This window comes from Oncorhynchus tshawytscha, linkage group LG07 (genome assembly GCF_018296145.1).
Source record: "Oncorhynchus tshawytscha isolate Ot180627B linkage group LG07, Otsh_v2.0, whole genome shotgun sequence".
Lineage (NCBI taxonomy): Eukaryota > Metazoa > Chordata > Actinopteri > Salmoniformes > Salmonidae > Oncorhynchus > Oncorhynchus tshawytscha.
This window is the reverse complement of record NC_056435.1, coordinates 35,555,960-35,575,222: the sequence shown is the minus strand read 5'-3', so window position 1 is coordinate 35,575,222 and position 19,263 is coordinate 35,555,960. Positions and strand designations below refer to the sequence as shown.

At 41.8% G+C, this 19,263-nt stretch overlaps 1 protein-coding gene across 1 annotated transcript in view; it reads right to left on the bottom strand.

Annotated features, from left to right (window-relative positions):
- The window catches only part of LOC112255256 (A disintegrin and metalloproteinase with thrombospondin motifs 9-like), a 74,893-nt gene that overhangs the window by 30,417 nt on the left and 25,213 nt on the right, over positions 1-19,263 (bottom strand). Inside the window, exons 19-25 of the mRNA XM_042324347.1 lie at positions 13,035-13,161; positions 12,667-12,877; positions 12,420-12,587; positions 11,682-11,846; positions 10,266-10,385; positions 3,292-3,399; positions 3,014-3,181 (exon numbers count right to left, since the gene is read on the bottom strand). Of these exons, the coding sequence (XP_042180281.1) occupies positions 3,014-3,181; positions 3,292-3,399; positions 10,266-10,385; positions 11,682-11,846; positions 12,420-12,587; positions 12,667-12,877; positions 13,035-13,161 (1,067 nt within the window). The remainder of the gene's footprint in view (positions 1-3,013; positions 3,182-3,291; positions 3,400-10,265; positions 10,386-11,681; positions 11,847-12,419; positions 12,588-12,666; positions 12,878-13,034; positions 13,162-19,263) is intronic.

Sequence of the window (19,263 nt, the reverse complement as noted above, 5' to 3'; positions counted from 1 at the left end):
CACACAATCACACAAAGTGATTATGAACAGTGGTCTGAAAGGTTCAAACCACAGCTAAACAAACCTCAGATATTATAATCCACTGAGCTGGCTAGAGATTTCATTGTGAAATACAACTTAATGAACAGTGCCGACAGAGCATATAATGGTTGTCAGATTTCCCTCTCGAAGAGTTCACTTTGGAATTCAAGGTTAAAGGCCCAGTGCAGTCAAAAACTTGATTTTGCTGTGTTTTATATATATTTCCACACTATGAGGTTGGAATGATTTGTTAAATAAGAAATAAGAAAGAGAGTTCCAAACCTCTCTGCCAATAACAGCTAGATTTCAGTTTTCCCCTACCCACTTACACTACATGACCAAAAGTATGCTCGTTGAAAATCTCATTCCAAAAACATGGGCATTAATATGAAGGTGTTCGATTGGGTTGACGTCAGGGCTCTGTGCAGGCCAGTCATGTTCTTCCACACCGATCTTGACAAACAATTTCTGTATGGACCTTGCTTTGAGCATGGGGGCATTGTCATGCTGAAACAGGAAAGGGGCTCCCCAAACTGTTGCCGTAAAGTTGGAAGCACCGAATTGTCTAGAATGTTGTTGTATGGTGTAGCGTTAAGATTTCCCTTTACTGGAACTAAGGGGCCTAGCTCCTCTACAAACCTTTACAGTTGGCAGAGTTCTCCTGGCATCCGCTAAACCCAGATTCACCCGTTGGACTGCCAGATGGCGAAGTGTGATTTATCACTCCAGAGAACGCGTTTCCACTGCTAAACAGTCCAATGGTGGCGAGCTTTACACCACTCCAGCCGATGGAAACCCATTTCATGAAGCTCCCAACGAACAGTTCTTATGCTGACGCTGCTTCCAGAGGCAGTTCGGAAATCGGTAGTGAGTGTTGCAACCGAGTACAGACGAGCTCTTCAGTAAGGACATTCTACAGTGCCTTGCGAAAGTATTCGGCCCTTGAACTTTGCGACCTTTTGCCACATTTCAGGCTTCAAACATAAAGATATAAAACTGTATTTTTTTGTGAAGAATCAACAACAAGTGGGACACAATCATGAAGTGGAACGACATTTATTGGATATTTCAAACTTTTTTAACAAATCAAAAACTGAAAAATTGGGCGTGCAAAATTATTCAGACCCTTTACTTTCAGTGCAGCAAACTCTCTCCAGAAGTTCAGTGAGGATCTCTGAATGATCCAATGTTGACCTAAATGACTAATGATGATAAATACAATCCACCTGTGTGTAATCAAGTCTCCGTATAAATGCACCTGCACTGTGATAGTCTCAGAGGTCCGTTAAAAGCGCAGAGAGCATCATGAAGAACAAGGAACACACCAGGCAGTTCCGAGATACTGTTGTGAAGAAGTTTAAAGCCGGATTTGGATACAAAAAGATTTCCCAAGCTTTAAACATCCCAAGGAGCACTGTGCAAGCGATAATATTGAAATGGAAGGAGTATCAGACCACTGCAAATCTACCAAGACCTGGCCGTCCCTCTAAACTTTCAGCTCATACAAGGAGAAGACTGATCAGAGATGCAGCCAAGAGGCCCATGATCACTCTGGATGAACTGCAGAGATCTACAGCTGAGGTGGGAGACTCTGTCCATAGGACAACAATCAGTCGTATATTGCACAAATCTGGCCTTTATGGAAGAGTGGCAAGAAGAAAGACATTTCTTAAAGATATCCATAAAAAGTGTCGTTTAAAGTTTGCCACAAGCCACCTGGGAGACACACCAAACATGTGGAAGAAGGTGCTCTGGTCAGATGAAACCAAAATTGAACTTTTTGGCAACAATGCAAAACGTTATGTTTGGCGTAAAAGCAACACAGCTCATCACCCTGAACACACCATCCCCACTGTCAAACATGGTGGTGCTAGCATCATGGTTTGGGCCTGCTTTTCTTCAGCAGGGACAGGGAAGATGGTTAAAATTGATGGGAAGATGGATGGAGCCAAATACAGGACCATTCTGGAAGAAAACCTGATGGAGTCTGCAAAAGACCTGAGACTGGGACGGAGATTTGTCTTCCAACAAGACAATGATCCAAAACATAAAGCAAAATCTACAATGGAATGGTTCAAAAATAAACATATCCAGGTGTTAGAATGGCCAAGTCAAAGTCCAGACCTGAATCCAATCGAGAATCTGTGGAAAGAACTGAAAACTGCTGTTCACAAATGCTCTCCATCCAACCTCACTGAGCTCGAGCTGTTTTGCAAGGAGGAATGGGAAAAAATGTCAGTCTCTCGATGTGCAAAACTGATAGAGACATACCCCAAGCAACTTACAGCTGTAATCGCAGCAAAAGGTGGCGCTACAAAGTATTAACTTAAGGGGGCTGAATCATTTTGCACGCCCAATTTTTCAGTTTTTGATTTGTTAAAAAAGTTTGAAATATCCAATAAATGTCGTTCCACTTCATGATTGTGTCCCACTTGTTGTTGATTCTTCACAAAAAAATACAGTTTTATATCTTTATGTTTGAAGCCTGAAATGTGGCAAAAGGTCGCAAAGTTCAAGGGGGCCGAATACTTTCGCAAGGCACTGTACTGCCAATGTTTGTCTATTACGATTGCATGGCGGTGTGCTCAATTTTATACACCTGTCAGACATGGGTGTGGTTGAAATAGCCGAATCCACTCATTTGAAGGGCTGTCCACATACTTTTGTAAATATATTGTAGACCACTCCCAGACAGTCCTAGCAGAATTCTTGCTTGAGAATTTGCTCTGTGCTAAAAAGCAATTATTATACATTTTTTGACCATTTTAATTGAAAACAATCACGGTAAGGTACATAATTGTTACTCAGAAATTATTTGATATTGAGATAAAAACAGCTGCATTGGAACTTTAAAGAGATTAGTAATGGATATAATGGATATATGGATTTAATATCCTTAGCCACAAGACCCTGTAGTAATGTCAAATATTTTAAGTGTACATGGTAAATGCATTTAACATTGGTGGTTGATTGAACAAAAATAGTTACTTACAGATGTCCATTCAAGGACCTTCCACTGTCCGCAGGCCACTACAGAGCACACCTCCCTGGCCGGGGGCTTGGCCAGGTGGGAGCAGGCAGAATCCTCCGCAACCCCACCCTGGTTGTCACGGCAACTGACATAGCGCATCCGGGTCCCTTTGCCGCAAGTGGCGCTACACTGTGGTGGAGATGGAGGCAATTAGTACAATTGTAGTACAATACAGTACAGTACAACACACAGAGTATGTAATTGCTTCATTGAGTGGTGGAGTAACTGATAGAACCAACCTGTGTCCAGGAGCCGAACCTCCACTGGGTTTTGTGTGGGAGGTGGGAGGGCACCTTGGTCCCCGGCGGTACCGGGTGACTGATGGGACACTGGGTCATTTCACAGTCCTACAGGGACAACCATACACATCCATTAAAACAATTACAGTGACAGAAACACAGACTACTGTACTGTCATCTACTTACTGTGCAGCTCCAATAGAAGTGTACCCATCATCAGACTAAAAGTAACAGTGTTACTCTGATGGATCCCTAGTTACTCTAGTGTTAAACCCCTCCATCTGAATAACCTGATGCCTGTCATAACGTGTCACAGTGGAGAAGGATCCCAGTCTCCAATGCCAACACTGGCGTGTTTCTGGGCTCCTCCTTCTTCCGCCGTGCTCTCCTCCCCAGAGCCCTCTCATGACCTTTGACCCCCTAGTTCTGGGTTGAGCAGAGAGGTGAGCAGAGAGGGGCCTAACTTAGGTATAGTTGTGTTACAGAGGGCTCCACATTCCACACTCATCCTGAGTGGAAATAAACAGGACTCTGGCAGCCAGGCAGGCTGGAGAACACAGCCTCCGCAGCCTTACACTAACACAGTTAAATACATTGTAAAACATGGTGGTGGGGGTGGAAGTGGTGGGAATAATAAGAGAAAGAATGAAGGAGGCAACCAAGACCTGTCTATAACTGTGGGTGTGTGTTGATGTATGTGCGTCTTTATATAAATAAAGGGGCCAATGTGTGACATCAGGGTCAACATTTCAAAATGGTTAGATATACATTTAAATATGATTTTCTTGCAGCTTCCCATGTTTAGTTACAGGAATAAAAGTATAGATAGGCACAATGAGACCATAATTCCACTTAGCAACAACCAAAAAACTGCGTGTTTCTTTGTCATGCTTAGTTGCCAGGTCTTTTTGTGCTTTGGTCAAGTTCTCTATCATTTAAAGCCGTGCCAAACATTCCTGGACAACGAAAAGGATAAACAATAGCATTACTATATGTTTTAATAGTGAATATAATAATATCATATAATGAAATAATAATAATACAATGGGTTTTGTCAACAAAATCATTGACAATAATAATAACCAATAATGAAATCATTATAATCAGTAAACTCTTCAAGCATTGTGTGTGTGTGTGGGCGTCTGTGTCTGAAAACTATTATTTCTTCCCCTGTCTTTGTTTCTTCCACTCCTTGAAAGTGCATTGCAGCTGGAGGGGAGGAACCTTCACTCCTCTCCCCCAATGTGCTCTGAGAAGGAGGTGAGGAATGGGGTAAACAAGGGGAGAATCTGAATTGCATTTCCTTGATTCCTCACGTCCTCTCTCCTCACCTCCTTCTCAAAACCAATTGGATAAGAAGGTGAGAGGGGAAGGACCTCTGAGACGAAGAGAGGAGGAGCGAGAATGCAATGGATCAAGAAAATGGCATTGAGATTCTCCCAATGACAGAGGAAGCATGTATTTGACAGCTATTAAAGCACCCATGCAGTCTTTGTAATTGTATTTTTAAATCATCACTGTATATCTAATAAATCACTGTGTTTATTTAATGAAAATAACTCCAAAGTAATTTTCATTTATTTCCTTGAGCCTCCTTTGGTCCTTGAAATGCTCAGATTGATCATGTGGGCGATAGGAAACTAATGTGAAGATATTTACAAACACAGCCCTGATTGGCTGATAGGATGGTCTAGAGTCCACCCCCTTTCCCAGATGAACAGTCATTGGTCTATGATAATCATATCACATTATGATGTCATGATGTGGGCCAAAAGTTCCATCCCACCTGAACAGAAATTCCAGACATTTTTGGAACAGCTCTTACACAATAAGGCCATTATTATAATTTTCACAATTTCAGAGTTTTATTTTGACCTCACAGTAGGGCCGGGACGATGCCAATATCATGATACTCATTAGTATCGTGCCAAAGAAACAAAATACTTAGCGGATTTAACTTCTGTAGGAAAACACCCCTAATGTTGGCTACAAACACCATTAAGTTGTCATCCAGAGTCACATGTATTTATTTTCCAAGCTATACAGTAGCACACAATATTTGACCTACAGCAGGTTTTTAAAGGACCAAAGAGTTTGGTCTGCTTTGTGTTAAAATGTTTGCCATGGAAAAAATATTGCAATATTGATATCGTCCCGGCCCTACCTCATAGTGTGTGTGTGGAAATCTCTTTAAGAAAAACAAAATCTTGTTTTTAAATGCACTGCCTTTTAAACATTTTAGACAGTTCCAGGCTGACTGACTGCTCTACCATAATACCCATGGCTTGTCCAGAAACAACACCTAGACCCTACTGCCCAGAATCTAGACACTTCTGGAGATCTGAGAGGGATTGATTGGTGGTGACATGGTGAGAGCTCCACCTTACCCTCTCAAAGGCTTGGTGGAAATTTGGCGGTATTGCTTACACCTGTCCAATCCTCTCAGATCTCCACAAGTGTCTACGATAGGGGCTGCTTCTGGACAGGACCCCACAACTCTCCGGACGTGTGGTGGACCTACAGCACGACTCAAGGCATTGGTTGGATGTTTCATTCCATTGCTATTCACACCCACGGCACCCTACCAGGCTGATCAGACAGTTCTGGGTAGCTGAACACAGTCTCTACCATTCACACCCTTACTTAATTATAGCTAGTTAGATGTGCAACCACTGACTAACTATAGCTACAGTAGGGCCGTATCTCTAGTCTAGCAATAGATACGGTTGTTCATACCCGTGGGAAGTAGGGATTCCGAAAAATCTGAATAAAAAACATATATTACTAAAATGTTATCGATTTATGGGGGACATTTTTTACCTTCACAAAAGTAGTGCACTGGGCCTTTACTAGTCCTGTATTATTAGACCGATATAGCCGTCTATTGCACAGGCAAATATTATTACATTTTTATAAATTACATTTTTTCACAAAAGTAGTGCACTGGGCCTTTACTAGTCCTGTATTAGCGGACCAATATAGTCGTCTGTAGCATGGGCAAAACAGTTGGAAGGGTGAAGTCCTACATTGAAAGGACAGGAAGTGTTGGCTGTGCACTTAACCAATGACAGGTATTCCATATTTAACCCCGTCTACATGTGAAAATGGAAATATTACGTTTTGTTTTGGTTTCATATGCAAAAATGAAAAACAAGCCATTTTTCTTCTTCTATTTCTATTCAAGAATGGCTAAACAAGCCATTTTCAATTTTCCGATGGCACCATTTTTACTCAGAAAACAAACAATCAAAAAGTGGCTCAAACAGTGGCTCAAACAGTGGCGTGTATTCTTGGGAGTCAAGGGAAGCCAGGCTTCCCCAAACAATGTACCAAGAAAAAAAGAAACAAAATAATGTATCTTTCGTCTCTGTTTCCAAAATGTCCTTCATTTCACAACAGGCTGAATGTATCTCACCGGAGAAAGTATCCGTGAACAAAACAGCGCCCCTCTGTCTCAGTATGTGTAGCCCATCTACCCAAGGTAAGCCAGTGAGCATTTGGCCTCCCTTGAGTATTTTTTAAAATAATAATAATAACCAATCAGCATTGCGCTAAACTGAACAAGTTCAGCTATGAATGGTGCTGGCACACCAAAAAAAGTGTCAAGGGAAGACAGTTTGGTTTTGGTTTCACACCAATCACATCATAAGCCAAACGTCACTGAATTGTTGCATCTCACTATGCTGTTGTCGACCGGTTGGTTGCTAGCTTGCTAAAATTGTCCCTTTCCTAAATTAGCCATGGATGGAGATAGGGATTAATACTTTTTAATAAGTTTTACTTAATTCTCTGTACTGGCCAATGATTATAATGGTGATTGTGATCCAACCATAAATGAATACATTGTGCCCCTGGCCTGAGAGGATGGAAGTTCAATATGTAGCTAGATGTCATAGGCTAATGTTAACTAGCTGGCCTGGAGCAAGTTAGGCTAGCGAGCAAGCATTTTAGCCAGGTAGACTAGGACAACAAAAACTTAAAGCGCGTACTGCATGGCAGAGTCATAGACCGTTTAGGCAACATGAAAGAGGAGGATGACATTGGCGTTTCTCTACAATTAGGGTGAGTCAACACATTTCTTTCTACTTGCAAGCATGCACATACGCACGCACACACACACAGAAATCAGTACTAGGTAAAGCCACATAATATTTCATTTACGTTTATTGGACTAAATTGTTTTTGGTATCTTTTAGTTGTCACTGTATTAGACTAAGCATAGGTGATTAGATAATGTTGAAATGTTAAATTTGACATGGTGCTGGATCAGTGGAAGCAGCACCTGTTTTCTTTGTGACTTGTGGTAACTCTGTGGTTCTAAATCAATAGCTGTTTAGTAGTCCTAAAATGTCAGGAACATTAACTTGCTTGACCATGCTATTGGTCATGTAACGTGCAATATACTTCATGGAACCCACTGGACAGATGTTGCTCTCTGGTTTTGTGATGAAACAAAGGTGTGGTTGAATTTATTCTGCCACTGTGTCTTCCTATTGTCTCGGCCTTTAGGCTTATATATCACAGTGTCAAGGAATATGAACTATGCGCTGTTTGCTTATAGAGCAAAATATGCAACTATCACAAAACACAGGTTGTAATATGGCTTTTTTGGGAGGGCCTTGGGTTCCCGGTGATTTTACACACGCACCGCTACTGCGATCAAAACGTACACGGACCGTATGTAATCTTACCTCAGGAATGTAGTCATAATGTTGTCCAGGGCATAGGCTAATTAACTTGACCTCCACAGCAATATAGACACCAACATGTTCTGTCAATTCTCCAGATCAACGTTCATTTCTGCACTTTGGCTGTTGTTCAATCGCATGCTGTATCACACCAGCTTTCAATAACTTCATAATCCTTTCCTGAATCGGCTGATCGTTTCCCCACGTAACTTAACAGCTAGGCATCAAATGCGCATCGAACAACTATCATTTTTGAAGAACCCTACTAATTGACAGTATCGAGTTTTGTTTGATTATTCTTGTTCAAGTTCCTCTTTCTGTTAGAAGAATTCGATTTTGCAACCCATCCATTATTTGGGGTATGTGTGTCCATGAAAACTGTCATCACATCACAACATAGGGAGATGCGAAATGCTATGAGGTTACAGTACACTTCCAAGATCTCATTACTAAAAAAAGAGTCTGACAGCAACATCCAGGAATTTTACAGGATCATGTTAAATGTGTAATTCAATTGTTAAATTCTTAGTATATGATTTAATGAGAAACAGCAGTATCATAAATGTAAGGAAAGAAAGGTAGTGTTTTATGTCACACGATTTTTGCCAAATCTGTGAAGACTCCAAGCACGAGAAAGAGTTTAAATATAGACTTTGATTCAACTCATTAATTATATTGAATGTATTTATGTTCCACCCAATATATCTTAATGTATTCACAATTATTATGAATGACATTGCAACAGCTACAAACAGTTCACTACAAGAAAAGATCACCAGTACCCTAGTTTATAGAAAGACCCATGTTGTGTACCCATCTGCGGGTAGGTGTGTATGAGGCAAGTGTTCAGTCATCGTTGTGTGTTTTTTTGTTTTTCTCCCCTCCTTCTCACTGGTCAACTGAGGTAGAGACAGGCGTCCTGAAACATAAGCTCCATTCTGTCGTCTTTCCCCCTTTTCCAGCCCCGGAGTGGTTTAGGGTGTGCGGCCTCTGAGCTGACTTCACGGATGACTGGCTGGAATCACAGGGAGATGAAGTGACTGGTTCAGGGTCACTGGGCATGATGGCTGAGTCGGGAATTAAGGACTGTACCAGGGGGGCCTCCCTGTGACCGGAGTCTCAGCCAGTGTTTATGGCCCACCCCACCCCATCACAACCCACCCCTCCACACCCCACCCAACCAGGACCCGCCCGCCATGCCGCGGGAAAACGGTCCATCCTACCTTCCCACTATTAGCATGAAGAAGAAAGAAGCAGGCCCTAATAAACTAAATTGATGCACGAAGAGGTTCATAAAAGTAGAGGCTCATGAAATGTGTGACGATTACTCCGCAACTGTTTGTGTTCACCATCTATGTCTCACTTCAACAGAAGTGTCATGACCAAGGTGTTGACAGACAGACATTAAGGTGGGAAACTATACTATTACACTACACTACAACACTCTTTACAGACAAACAATACAGCTAGCAGACTGTAGGTTTGATTGACATAACCAAGGTGAGGACATTTTCCACAAATAATCAAGGAATGTTTTGCCCCATCACCAGTCCTGCCCCATGGCCTACTGTTGCTGCAAAATCTTTCTGTTTCTGGGGTTAGAGCCAGCTCACACTCCCCCTCCATCACCCATCCCCAGACACCCTCCTGCTCCTTGACAGGAGCTGTTGTGCGGACCTGCCGTGGATAGGCCCTCTTTCCTCCTCCCTCATGCTTGGTAAGGGGATGGACTGCTGGAGGGAGACAATCCCAGCTATGTGTCTCCGTCTGGGGGTAAGAGCCAGCACAGCCCCCCTTTAACCCCTGTCTAGACAACAAGGCCTTATTGAGTCCAGGTGGTAATGGACTGGGTGTGGGACTTCCTTCCTACCTCACAGTGTCAGTGACTGTACCTGTGTCTCAGCCTGCACGGGGAACCCCCCTTTCCTCACCATAGAATTGAACACCATTCTACAACTGGAGGGGATAGGGCAGGTCACATGGTCAGCTCACAACCAAGCATTCGAGTAGTGTCAGGAGCGGGTTAGGGTCTTGTGTGGTCTACTGAGTCTGACAGTCAAGCCCTGGGTGGCCTAATACTGAGAAAATTGCATGTAGGCCTCCCTAAAATATATATTCTCACAAATATCACTTGAAAGGGCAGTATATAAAAGTATTTTCACAAAATGAGAAGGAATCCACCCCATGGCTTTCACTTATCCCATGTCAATTGTCTAGATCAGTGCAGAGGAGATGAGTGGAAGTTCTAGAGATGTTGAGATGGGTCTTAGTGGACTGTGTCCTTACCTGAGTGTCAGTGGGCCGCGTGGCAGCGTTACATTCAGTGTCGTCCATGACGGACCCGTATGACCCCACAACGCACTTCACAGCTCGCATCTGGTAGCCGGGTCCACACGAGGTAGTGCACTGAGTCCACCAAAGAGAGAGTAAGAGAACAGAGAGATATGAAGAATAAGAGCAATGGAGAGAAAGATAGAGAGGGAGAAAGAGAAAGTCAGAGAGGGACAAAAACAAGCCAACGTAGCAAATCTTCCCAAAAAATGAGTAACTGAATGGAAAAGAAGTGCACTCCCTGACGAGCCTGGTCAGACTAGTGCCAGCAGATAACAGCCTTCAGGATCATAATGCATGAGTAACTCATCTACTTTCCACTTCTTTTTTTCCACTGTAGCCAAGTCAGTGGGTAGACACACCACACTCTCTTCTACCTCACTGACTCCAATGAAATGAGGTCAAACTTGTGTGGCAGCAACTTCAGCTAAGATTCCGCGCGCTTCATTACACAGCTTCAAATATACATTTAACATGATTGCCTAATGCCATGGTATAGGAACACCTAATCTCCCATCACATGTTTAGGCTTACAGGCAGTTTGCACACACAAGCTGTGTTAAGATGAAGTGCCGAGTTTTGATTTGCAAAACGTTGCGACACCTTGCTACAGGATTGCTACAGAGAAAGTTTTTTTTTTGCATCCTGAGAGATATAAACTGGCAATGCATTAGCAAGCATAAATATAGGGGAGTATGTCGACACAGATTGTGTACAGATTGTATATGCTGATTTTGGCACGGTCAGCAATGTGCCTAAACAGCAGAGTAAATGGGGGATAGACTAAATGAGTGGCTTGTCTTTCTCCTGTCATTGCTCTACATCTGGAATAGTGGAGGCTGCTGAGGGGAGGGCCGCTCATAATAATGGCTGGAAAGGAGCAAAGGGAATGGCATCAAACACATAGAAACCATGTGTTTGATGTATTGAATGCCATTCCACTGATTCTGCTCCAGCCATTACCACAAGCCCATCCTCCCCAATTAAACCAACCTCCTGTGATCTGAAGAAAGTTCATAGGAGATTTATTTTTTTAATCACATTAGGCTCTGTATAGCCTCATGGACACGTAACTAAAACTCTAAAGCAAAATGGGTTTATTATGATAGATTGTAAAAATAGCTGCTTCATTGGGTCATATTCTAATATTAGAAACAGTTGGACACAGTTGGAATGACACATAATGAGTTCAGATAATCGTTAGCTTTTACAAGACACAACACTATAGTCTTTGAGGGACAGGGGGTGACTGGAAGCCACAGATGTCACCTGAAACACAGTGTGTGCCACCCGGCAAACAGATCATAATATTACCTGCCACAAAACATGTCACTCTACAGGTATGTCAACTGTACAACACGCGTGACTCACCTGTCCCCATGGTCCGACCTGCCACGAAGCACAATCCTGCTGCTGACACGTCTGGACGGACTCAGGCTTGGACATCGAGTCACAGAAGCGGTCGTCCAGTCGGTCCTCCGCAAACTGGCACCATGTTTGTCGATGCTTGTACCCTTTCCCACACGTCACCAGGCACTGCAACAGTCAACGGGCACAATGAGAAACAGGGGCACATAGATTGACATGTACAGTAGGCTAGCTATGTGTGTACAGTGTTTGTTTGAGTAGGCGCACTCAAAGCCTTTTGAACTGCTGGACAGAACGTGTAAACTACACAATAAAGCTAGTTACTACCCCACAAACATGGGTACAGTCGTGCACCGTACATGACAAGACATTCCTATGACCAACTTCCCTGGCGCCCAGTCATTTTTACATGTTTAATACTTCCTCTTTATATTATAGGAGTAGAATTCCTTAGTCAAACAAATTCAAGATTATTCCCATAATTCTGTCCTACAAATGTTATTTTTTACACTATGTCTGCTGTCAGGTGTAGAATCAGAACCCTGATTTGGCTGCGAACTGATCGTAGTGTAAAAAGGCCATCTGGGTTCAAAATTCCTCAATTTGCTTCAAATGCTAAGCAAACATTCTCCATAGAACTGACCTCAGACTAGTCTCCGGTCTGATTACCTTCAAATGATTAGCTTCAAATGCTAAGCAACATTCCCAAAGCGTAGTCCAGACATTCTCCATAGAACTGACCTCAGACCAGTCTCCGGTCTTCCACGCAGGACATAGGAAGTCATTGCAGTTCTGGACGGTGGTCAGCTTGTCTCTCTGGCTGCACTTGCTCTCATCACTTCCCGCCTCAGAAGACTTTCCACACACAGCCGCACGACGCCGGGACCCTCCTCCACAGCTTTTGGAGCACTGCAACACATGCACACACGTATTAAACCTTTTCCTTCTCGTTTTATACATCCCTTAAAACTATAACAGGCGTTCTCACCTCTGACCAAGATGAGTACTCCCATCCTCCTGGGTTACAGTCTCCATGGCAACTCTCCTTGTCGTCAGGTTTGCGTTGACTGCTGCAGTAACGCTCGTCCACCTTCTGGGTCTTTCCATCGGCACGGCTGAGTTTGGCGCAGTAGATCTCCAGCGTACGATATCCCACCCCACATGGGACTGTGCACTCGCTCTTCCTCGCCACATGCCACCTACACAGACAGGAAAGGTCAGAGGTGAAAGACGCTGACAGGATAAAACTGAACTTTGTATCAAACAGCATACATATCACAGATATAAAGACTGAGAGTGATCAAAAAAATCTGCAATATGGACAGATAAAGCGATTGAGAGTGGTTTAGGCAGTACCTGATTTCACACTCTGTGTTGCAGGGTTCTGTGACCATGGCTGGTCTGGCGACCCCATGGCACCTCTGGTCTGAGACCACCACACGGTCCGACTCTCTACTACACAGGATCTTCCTCTTACGCTCTCCTGATGGGGTGGGAGAGAGGGTTTAGTTCCTTGGTCATGGTTTTGCTGCTTTTAGTTTCTCCCAGTACCTGGCATTGAATCAATAAATCGATTGGCTAGAAAGTCCACGCAAGCTTGAATTCTTTGGAGTCTAAATCAGACACTTGTCAAAAGGCAAGACGGAAAACCAGCAGGAGTGTGTGCCTCCAGGAATCGTGTGGTTTAAATCATAGCAAAATCGCTTTTATTTAAAAAAAATCTTTCTAAGAAACATCACTCTTCCTCCTATACCTTCTGTTCTTAATTGTTATAACCAAGCATTATGAGGTGTAAATCAGTAAAACTGGCAGTAAATCCCCATAGATAAATAGATATGTATTAGTGAAGAAATACACTGCAGGCTCTATTGTCAGCCAGGTTCAGCAATTTACCTGTCTGACATCAGCTTACTTGCCTTGAGGTGGGATGGTGGGAATATTTGAGGCGTGTCTTTAAAACTCGCACAAGTGAAATTTTCATTCAGTGATTTAAGACTCACCAAAAGCAGGTCTTAACGGTAATGTGGATGATAATGACATCGGTTTTGACAGCGGATGCGCAGCTTGTCCAGCCGTGACGGACAGTGCCCGTATGCTCATGGAACAAGAGATATGTGCTTTACCCCGCATAGGCATTTCATTTGGAACAATAAGGATAGTTTGTATAGAAACAAGTCTTCATTTTTTTAACAACTGGTTTAATAATCATATGCTGCTGGTTAGTCAACTTTTTAATGCAGAAGGATTGGTACTCAATTATGAGGATTTAAAAAAATCTCATTACAATATCCTTGTTACACCTAGAGAGTTCGCCATAGTCTTTGATGCTATTCCATCTGGAACTTTCATGTTATTTAGAGGTGTAACCAGAATCACTACCCGAAGAAGCTCAGAAAACACATTAACATTAACAGTGCTTTTTGTGTTGAGCACCAGACACAGTTTTACAATTATTTTGGCATTGTCTACGTGTAAAGAAATTATGGCAAGATATGCATAGTTTTATACTGTTAATATTCTTGATGACTTTTGTTTTTTTATGGGAGAATGTGCTGCTCGGTTTCCTTAACTATAATAAGGATAAAGAAAAAATGTTTTACCTCATAAATCTAATTGTGCTAATGGAAAATGTAATATTCATAAATGTAAATTCACTAATAAAAAAAACTCTCTTCCGTGTTTTCTATAAGGAATTTTAGCAATACATTAAGAGCACTTGTACATTCTTCTAATAAGAAAGCTGTTAAAAAAAAGATATTTGTATCATCTAGAACTTGTTGTACACCCTAGCATATGTTATCATTGTCTGTTTGTATACTTGTATATATACAGTTTTTTTCTCATTTAAAAAAATATATATATATACATATATATATTAAAAATTATATATTTTTAAATAAATATGTTGTAATATAATGTTTTTTTCCTCCATTTCGTTTAATTTAATTTAAAACCAAGCATAGCCATGGGGCTGTTGTTTTTTCTCCTGCCCTATCCATTCACCAAGAAGCCAAGACTATCAATTAAGGGTTTGGTTCAAGAGATAGCTTTTTAATAAATCTTTATCACCAAGCTTTATTAAAAGGTACATTTGGGAGCAGCAAAACAGTAAGCGGACATCCCCTTTTAATCTATGTATTGTAGGCTACATTTTTTTAGCCAGCTCTTGGAGCGAGAGATGATGCCAGTGACGCTCGTTTTTAGAAACGTTGAAGTTATTTTCCTGTAACAATTTCTTGATTTTCATTTCATTAGATTAAAAACCAAGCCCTCAGTAGGCTACCCCTAGACTACTATAATGAAAGCTGGTTCAACAACAATGAGTTGGGTATCTCTCTTATCCTGGCCATGCATAAGCCAAGTAGCCCATCCATAAAAGGTTTCTAAATGGTCTACTGGTGAGGCTTTTGCCGTTTTGCTTTTGCATTATTCACAATTCACATAGGCCTACCTGCATACACCGTTTCGCTGATATCCAACCCCATTTCCAGAGTGCCTCTTGTCCAGTTACCAACAACGTACTCCTCTTTTCTTATTCAAATTATTTAGTCCTATAATTCCACATCAATGATGGATAAGCCTATATTTTGCTTATTGCAAATGTGCCTGACACATAGTCTACAATACATTTTAAAGGGAGCCTAGTGTTCTTTATTTCAGAAGAAGTGTCATGCGTAAAGACACGCATGTATGGGTCGTTCCACGAAATGAGTGATATTTTCAGTAGTAATTGTGCACCAATATAGTATTTTAAAAGCCTGTTATATTAAATAAAGTGACCTTATAATATACACCAGATGGAAAATTAAATACATCTGTTTTTTAATATGAATAAAGATTTGCTAAAGTGCCACAGTTCAGCATTTTGACATGTCCCTCAGTACACCCTCTGTGACTTAACCACAGCATTTTGACATGTCCCTCTGACCACCCTCTGTGACTTAACCACAGCATTTTGACATGTCCCTCTGACCACCCTCTGTGACTTAACCACAGCATTTTGACATGTCCCTCTGACCACCCTCTGTGACTTAACCACAGCATTTTGACATGTCCCTCTGACCACCCTCTGTGACTTAACCACAGCATTTTGACATGTCCCTCTGACCACCCTCTGTGACTTAACCACAGCATTTCTCAAAGTTTTCACCATCATTGTAAAGCCCTAGTTATTATGTTGCTTTGTGGCGATTGTTATTCATTTATTTAATGTGATTAGTGATTCCTGAAAACATTTATAACATTTTTTCCCCTCATTTTAAGGTCAACCCTGTTATGCGATCTGAACTCTCATTTTAATATGGTAATACTATTCCTATTAATAAAATTAAAAAAAACTAAAATAAACATTGTAGTCAAACCCTAGTGTAAAATCAGGTGAGCTGGTTCTAATCTTTTTTGACATTTTCGGATGTTTGTGGTGGACAATTGAGCGGGTCAAGCATAATATGTCAACCCTGTGACCCATAGATAGACAGACTAGAAATGTTTTAACAATTTCAATGTTTTTTGTCAAGCTTGAATTTAATTGACCTTCTCTGTTGCACACAACAAGCTTCCATTCTCCCCATAACAGGGGTATTTATGGCTGATTTAAGATGAAATCGTCAACCCTTATGATCAACCCTGTTACTTTACTTGGCACTTACTGTCGTAATTTTGCTTATTTAACCTTTTGAGATGGGAAAACAAGTTTTTTTTATTAAGTTGAACATGTGCTCTTTATGACAGAATGTTTAAATTAGGTTAATAAATCACCAAGTTACACTACTCAAAAGGCACCCAATGGGTGGAGCGACCTGTATAGGCCTATAGGTTAAGCAAGTACAACAATGTTGACTGCCAAAGCTGTATTTTGCTGTTGCTATTATTCATTACTGTAGCCTATGCTGTTTAATAAACGGACTCGGAGGAGAATATTGCTGTGCTCCCCAGCCGAATTGAAGTTGATGGCAACACAAAGACGGTCAATAACCTACACAACTTGAGATAACGGCTTGCAGTATTAAGCCATGGAACACGTTGATTGGCCAGTGAATGATCAAGCCCTCCGCCAACCTACAATTTATTTATTCATCAAAAACCCAGCGCTTTCACGCCACCGCCAGCTATTGCGCCCATAATTCCCACTGTAAAAATAGCACAAATATTTCTGACACATGCCCAGACCTATAGCGCTACCACCAGTGCTAAGATTTACCATTGTGTTAGGTTGTTAAAATAGAGCCCTACATCTTCAAAGATTATATTCTAAAGTTATTTTGGACATGTCATTCTATTGCTAATGGTTTGCTAATGGTTGTTCCTATTGCTAATGTCTTCAAGCATATTCCTATAACGCGAAACATGTCCCACTGTTGTTAGAGAAAAAGTCACATGCGAGTAGAAATGAATCATTGTTTAATTAGAAGAAAAAATACATTTGTATCGCCAATCTGTATTCTCCACTGCAGATTGTTTTGTGGACTGATTTGGAGAGTACGCCGACCGGTCACATGCGCATTGTTATCCATCATAGTTATACATCATTGTTATCCATCATAGTTATCCATCATAGCTTTCCATCATAGTTATACATCATTGTTATCCATCATAGTTGCCCATTACAATGTTCTATGTTGAGGGAGGTTTTCCAAATATCTACAGCATATTCATTGAACATTAATGGGATATTTTGTCCTCATATGATGAAATGTATTATGGAATGGTCATTGATATGATAACTATTGAGAAGTACTAATTGTGAAGGGAATTATTAGGCTAATGTTAATTGATTAAATACTTGTTTCGATGCTTTTGGGATTATCCCAGTGTTAGGGGTTGGGCTTTAAACCTGTTCAGATGTCCATTTTCAAAAGAGGGCAAGATCTCTGATTGTGAGAGCTAGAGAGAATGGCGGAAGTGGACACCGAGTTTGAATCTGGCGGCGCCAGCAAAGATGAGATTAAGAATGAAGGTGATGACAATACTGGATGGACTACAGTCGATAAAGGACGGATAAAGAGCGCTATAATCACAGTTAAAACGCTGTCTAGTGAGCCTACTGCTCCTAGCACAACTACTTCACCGTTTGTAGTAGGAGGGCAGTTTGAGGATAAGAAGATGTACCTGGGAGATCCGTTTTATGTTGCCAAGATATTGAAGATGGTGTACTGTGGAATCCGTTCGGGTGAAGAGAAGTGGAATTTCGTAGATTTTTGTATGTCGGCAGAACAAAAGGAGTGCGCGTTGCGCCTTAGCAGATTCAAGGAGAAAGAGTTGACTGCCTTCGATTTTCGGAGCAGGGCACCAATCAAGGGCGTGATTTCTGGATTCTATGTAGAAGTTAGGGCTAAGAAGATCGCAATGAAAATTCCTGGAACAGTTGGTGCTCGGCGATTGACGCGTTCAATGGAAATGTCCTGTAAGGGTGAAGGAGGCAGAGATTGCTAGGTTAAAAGCTGTTCAGCGTGTCTCCTAAGCAGAGGCTGCGAGAAAAGTTAAATGATGTTCTAGTGGTTCGGTTGCCATGGAGACGCCAAAGTTCAGTGCTGTGGGTTCCATTCGCAAGGTGCAGGATCCAGATACCCTTGTCGAGCAGAAAGTCGATATTTTGTCATTTATTGCTATGGTGATAAACTGCACTGCAGGAGTGGCTAAGAACTCAAGAAAGATCAATATCAGCTTATCTGCAGCTGGACCGTTTTTGGGAATGAAGGATGAAACAGGTGAGGAGCTGCATGGCATACTGAATGGAGCAGAGGTTCCATCCTCTCAGGTCACCAGATCTGAGTAGTGCTCTGAGTGGATTTTTTGTTATGGATTTCCCGCCTTTTTTATTTCCCGCATCCAGTAGTGGGCGGCAATACAACGTTTCAGGTGTAGTCTGCCCTAAAACACTACAGGAGAAGAAGAAGAATTTTCAAGAGTGCATAGGCTGGACTGACATGTTGTCCCAGACTCTGCTAAACTCAGCTGTGTGAGGAATTACTGACGCTTTGTCAAAGTTAAAGGTGCTCTGTCTTGTTTTGAAGGTGGTCCTTTGTAGCTCATTTGGTAAAGCATGGCGCTTGTAATGCCAGGGTAGTGTGTTTGATTCCTGGGACCACCCAAGTCGCTTTGGATAAAAGTGTCTGCTAAATGGCATTTATTATTATTATTATTCTGTCTTAGAAGGCAAATGTAGCTTCAGTATATTGACTCTATAAGTCTGTAAGTCAGTGTCCATCAACATCCTGTCAATATTAATACTGTATATCCAGCTCACCTTCTACATCTGTTAATTAATACCAGAATTTTGCTCCTGAATTCCATTTGACTCCTGATGCTTCCCACCGCCCTGACAACACTGTATGGTCCACTATTCTCCACTATTTCATGAGAATTTCTTAGTACATGGTTGCAAGAGCCTTGGAGCCAATATTGGATTTAATAGTGGTCAGATACAACCACATAAAGCCTCACCTTCTCTCTCCCTCAACCTTTCACCTCCCTCCACACCTCCTTTCCCACATGCCCACACCTCTCCACCACCTCAAACTTTCCGACACCCCTCATCTTCTCTTTAACCCCCTAACCACACCCCTTACGTTCCCTTCCCATCCCT